Here is a 5,722-nt window from a genome sequence, read left to right as displayed (position 1 = left end):
CACACGGACCACGAGGAGGCAGATGCTCAATGCAGGAGCTCCCCCCTGGTGGTCAGTGCTCTCCCACAGGGGGAGCTCGGCTCAGCCACAGGCCAGGCTGGTGCCTGCCAGTATAGTGTTGGTGGTGGGAGCCTCTGCCGCCTCCTCAGCAGCACTAAGGATGTTTGACTGCAGCTTAGGCCTGCTCCCTGCTGGCAAGTGGACACCCTCCGAGCTCTCCCAGGCTGCCAGAGGGATGTCTGACTGCCAACTTAGGCCCAATCCCCAGGGGAGCGGGCATAAGCCAGCAGGTGATCATCCCCTAAGGGATCCCAGACTGTGAGAGGGGCACAGGCTGGGCTGAGGGCCAACCAAGTCTAAGGATGTCTGACTGCAGCTTAGGCCTGCACCTTGCTGGCAAGTAGACATCCCCTCAGGGCTCCCAGGCTGCCAGAGGGATGTCTGACTGCCAACTTAGGCCCAATCCCCAGGGGAGCGGGCATAAGCCAGCAGGTGATCATCCCCTAAGGGATCCCAGACTGTGAGAGGGGCACAGGCTGGGCTGAGGGACCCACCCAAGTGCACAGATTTTTGTGCATTAGGCCTCTAGTTCATAATAAAAGAACTTCAAATTAAATCCAAAGATTCTATTTCTCATCCATTAGAGAGGCAAAGATTAAAAAAATTATTAAATCAAGTGTTGATGGGGTGTAGGAAACAGGCAGGTAGTGCTGTTTGGTATATAAACTGTGAAACTTTACATAATAACTTGGTGATAATTATCAATATTTAATACACATATGGTGAAGTATTTATGGAGAAGTGTACTGATATTTGCAACTTACTTTGAAATGTATCAAAAATAAGATGGATTGATGGAAGGATAGATATGTGTTGAGAAAATATAGTAAGCCCTGCCCAGTGTGGCTCAGTTCATTTGAGCTTCTTCCCCTACACCAAAAGGTGGCAGGTTCGATTCCCAGTCAGGGCACATACCCAAGTTACTGGTTTGATCCCCAGTTGGGGAACGCTTGCAAATATCTTCTTCCATTGGGTTCGTTGACTTTTTGTTCTCCCTCCCTCCTTCCCTCCCTCCCTCTCTTCATCCCTCCTTCTCTTCCTCTTCTTCTCTTCTCTCTTACTACAATTTTTAAAAAAAAGAAAAACTATAGGGAAATGTTAATGGTTGAGTCCAGGTCATGTGTATACATGTATGCACTGTAAAATTCTAATTTCTTTTGTTTGTTGAAACATTTCATAATAACAGTTTAGAAAAATTATGTATAAATCTGTGACTCAGCAATTCTAATTCTAAGAATTTACCTTGATATACTGGTACATGTGCACAAAGATATATAAATACACAGATATACATTGCAGCACTGATTGTGGTGATAAAAGATTAGAACTTCAATGTCTTTCAATAATGAACTAGTTATATGAGTATCTATTCTGTGGAAAGCTGTGTGGCTATTTAAAAATGAGACAGATATATTTAAAACTGTCTCCAAGTGATATATGAAAAAAGCAAGGTGCAGCATAATCTAGTTCTATTTTTCGTGTAATTTTTATATGTGCATAGTATATCTCTGAAGGATACAGAGGAAACTGGTTAGACTTATTTCCTCCAGAGAGGAGATTTGGCAGAGTGGAAGTGATGTGATTCAAGTGGAAGACTTTCACTGTATATCTGTTGGCATTTCTCTCATTAAAAATAAGAGATGGGGAAGAGAGAAAAGTGTTACTTTTTAAACAAAAATGGATTGTACTGTACATATTGGAAAGCAGTATGGCATTTTGGTAGGATCTTTGTCTCTAAAGTGATGCAGAAGTTGATAATCAATGGAGTCCTATTTATTGGTTACATGACCTTAGGCAAATAACATCTCGAAGCCTCAGAAGTACCCACCTCTTAGGGATGTTGTAAAAATTAAGTAGATAATTCATGCAAAACCCTCCATTGGGTAGAGAGGGTGCTTGTCTATCAGTCATATCTGGGAACAGGACATCTGCCAAAACAGGTGTGTAGGCATGGCCACTGAAAGTGTGGGAAGATTTTATATTTATAGTAGAGGCCCAGTGCACAAAAATTCATGCACTTGAGTGGGCAGGGGGAGTCCCTTAGCCCAGCCTGCGCCCTCTCACAGTTCGTTAGCTCTTGGGGGATGTCCAACTGATGGCTTAGTCTGGCTTCCTCTGTGGGAGGCAACTGGCCCCGCCCCCCCCATCGCCCCTCCACCACCCCCGGTCATCGCTGCCACCTGATTGCCATCCCCTCCCTCTGCCCACTGGCACCCGCCTTGGCTGGCCTGGCATCGCCTGCTCACTGCCCCTGCCCTCCACCAAGCAGTCATTCTGCCGTTCAGTCAATTTCCATATTAAGCTTTTATTATATAGGATATGCTATCTTTGTATAGCTTACATTTAGATCAATTCTCATTATTACTCCAAAAAGATATAGTTTTAAGTTTTCCTTAGAATCATAATGTTTATCTACTTCTTGCTCAGTATTTAGGTTCTTTCCAATTCTTTTATGATTTATGTTTTTCCAGATGCCTAGATTTGTACATTTAAGCACAATATAAATTAGTTACCTATAGAATCAGGAGTCTGAGACTTCCTATTAATACCTACAAATAACAGTTAAAATTCTTCCATGTTAAAATATGCTGGCATCTCACTTAGTTGAAAACTAGCCTATGACTGATCTGTGATATTTTTTAAGAATCAAAGTACCTAACAAGAGTAGGATTACTTGGGAATAGTAGGGTCATTTAGTCATTATGGCTGCCTGTAAAGCCTATAGTTATTTGTTATTGGTGGAAGTAGGGTGTCCACTGGTGGAAGTAGGGGATCCCTTTCCCCATTAGGTACTGGGGCTCAGGTTCTTATAACATCATGAGAAAAAGAATTTTCTAAGATTTGCATGGGAGAATGAGTGATTTTTATTTGTGTGGAGTTATATCCCTCCATTTCCAAAGTACCATTTCCATGAAACCAGTCCTTGAAATGGTGCATCTGGGGCTCCAGCAGAGTGAAAAGCAAAGCCAGTGTCCAGAGTTTCTGTTCCATAATGGAGTTGAGTCCAGTGTAATATCAGGCTAGTTAAAGTCCATTCATTAGTCCATTGTGTCTAGGAACCACATGGCTATGGGCCATGTGGACAAGTGCAGAGCCTAAGAGTCCTATAAGCCAGGAGTCAAGTTGCTATTAACAAGGGAGTGTTGCAGAAGACCAAAGAAAACCAAGCGACGCTTTAAAGAAATGGAGGGACACTGTTTAATTACGCCAGCAGACTCAGGGAATAGCTTTCCAAATCTGAGTACTGAAACATGCAGGGGGCTTCTTTTTATATCTCCCTGTGGTCTTTTGTCCCGCAAATATAGATTATGCTTCTGGTCCTTTTTGTGGGCCTTTCAAGAAGGCCCCCAAGTGTTGCTGGTCTCCAGGCCATATCTGATGGTTTGGCCAGGCACCAGCATTAATAACCCTCCCTCCAAGGGCAGTGAACTGTTCACAGTTTTATGGCCTCTGTAACAGGTTCTGTAAGACCAATTTCTGGGAAGGAGGTAATGACTTAATTATAGGTTAGCTTGCTGGCATGGATTCCAAATGCTAACCCCCAAAATATCAGAGTTACATTTGAATTAGCCCCTTTTAGCCTTCTCAGGAGAAAGAGCAAGAGGAACCCCCTTTGTTTAGGAGGTTAAATAAAAAATCTTCCCTTGCTTTCAGTGGCCATGCCTACACACCTATTCTGGCCGATGCCCTGTTCCCAGGTATGACTGACAATCAAGCACCCTCTCTACATCATTTAGACTTTACTGGGCATACCTCTATTCTTTCTTTGTCCAGTCCCTTCCCCCAGGATTTGTGGAGAACAGACCTGGAGAGTATTAAGCGATAGCTTCCTGGCACAAATGGCATGTCCATATTATCCAGCCTTCCCTTTGCTCCTTTCCTGTTAATTAATCACTGCATTAATTATAACAGTATCACATTGACCAGCTCTATATCTTTATTCTCTTTTTCCTCAGGACTTCATATCATCCACAGCCTAGATGAAGTCAATTTCATCCAGAACCTTGTGTTTTACATTGAAGCTGCATATAAAACTGCAGTAAGTACTCATTTGGTAATACATTTTAAACATATGGTGATTTTAAAATTCTGGACAACCGATTCTTTCTCTAATAGCTGCACCTCATAGTGAACCAATCTATAAGGCTTCTGGCAGAAATTATCTTCAGTCTCTTTCTTTGCTAAGCTCTGTCATTTTCTGTTTACCTTCTCCCCAAGGGAGTTACAGAGGCAAGAGAGTCAAGATGCTATGTTTTCATTTCTTTCAAACTGAATATCTGATGGTATGTATTTGGGAGTCTGGGGATAAATTGTAGCCTTATTTTAATGACTTATGGTCTTAAGCAGGAGCAAGATGGCTAGGGAGTATTATGGGCCAGTTAGCTACTTAGAAATAAAATTTCTATGTGTATAATAGTACCTGTAGACATTGACTCAGTACTTACAGTACAAAATAGTTGTTTTTTCTTATAACTACTATATGAGATAAATTTATATTAAATCATAAAATATTGAACATCTCTTCTCTCAGGGATCACTGTTCTTCATTACATGATGTTCACTGTATTGAAAATGGATGTGCCATAGATAATCCAGTTTTTTAACTTAATTATTTAGTTTTTTATTTGTTTTAGGTGGGAGGGTAAATCTGGAACCTGTCACTCTATATTTACCAGAAGGATAAGTGTAACATAGATATGCTATAACTGGACAATCAGTGGGTCCATGTGCTGCATGTTACTACTTGAGTCAATTAATCAGAGGCAGGATTGAATCATATATGAGCGTTTATTCTGTTAACATAAAAATAACCATTGAAACCTATAAAGAATTTTTCTGAGTTCATTTGAGCCAAACTGTCGACATATGCCAGGAAGCAGAACCTCAATGACTTGAGATAATGCTCTGGAGAATGGCAGGTTACATCTTTATTTATACATTGCAATCAAAGGAAGGGACATAGGTGGGTTATGTGAAATCCATTGGTGATAGACTAGAGAAGCAGGAGAAAGCAAAGTGGTTGGGAGGGTGTGAAAGGGGGGAGCCCCTGGGATTGGATATAAAGTAAAATGATAGACACATACTTAGGTGGGTGCAGGAACAATTAACATGATAATAATGAAGGAGTTTGTGGTATGTGTCCTGGTGCCCAGTACATTAGGTTGTGTCCCAAGGGGTCCAGAAAAAGGGAAGTTACAAGTTACCCAGACATTTCAAGTGTATGTTATTATAGATGCAAAAAGACAGACAGGCTCAGTTAAGGTAAAGGTTGACCTTGTCAGTGAAGATATCAGCCTAGGATGTAACTGCCCACCATAACTGCTTTTAGTTAAAGTTTGATTTCAGACCATCCTTTGTGGTTACTTTAGGTCTCTGAGTTTGCAAGACTGCCATGCAGGCCTTCCCTGAGCTTGTCAGGTTAGCATGTGGCCCCTTTCATCCACAATTCCAATACTGCCAACAGTATGGGGAGAGCAGTCCAATTAATCAGAGGCAGGATTGAATCATATATGAGCGTTTATTCTGTTAACATAAAAATAACCATTGAAACCTATAAAGAATTTTTCTGAGTTCATTTGACTCTGCACCCCACCATAAGCCAGCTACTTATATTCGGTAAAAGGACAAAAGATTACATTGGGAAGTAGCCAAAGGGTATGCT

The 5,722-nt window shown here is 41.5% G+C and overlaps 1 protein-coding gene across 3 annotated transcripts in view; it reads left to right on the top strand.

The window, feature by feature from the left end:
• The window catches only part of PHKA1 (phosphorylase kinase, alpha 1 (muscle)), a 243,454-nt gene that overhangs the window by 58,131 nt on the left and 179,601 nt on the right, over positions 1-5,722 (top strand). For all 3 annotated transcript variants that reach the window (XM_006764336.2, XM_006764335.2, XM_006764334.2), the window contains exon 5: positions 4,017-4,099. In XM_006764336.2, coding sequence (XP_006764399.1) covers positions 4,017-4,099 — 83 coding nt within the window. The remainder of the gene's footprint in view (positions 1-4,016; positions 4,100-5,722) is intronic.

Source organism: Myotis davidii, unplaced genomic scaffold, assembly GCF_000327345.1.
Source record: "Myotis davidii unplaced genomic scaffold, ASM32734v1 scaffold481, whole genome shotgun sequence".
Classification (NCBI taxonomy): domain Eukaryota; kingdom Metazoa; phylum Chordata; class Mammalia; order Chiroptera; family Vespertilionidae; genus Myotis; species Myotis davidii.
This window is presented reverse-complemented; position numbering and strand designations above follow the sequence as displayed.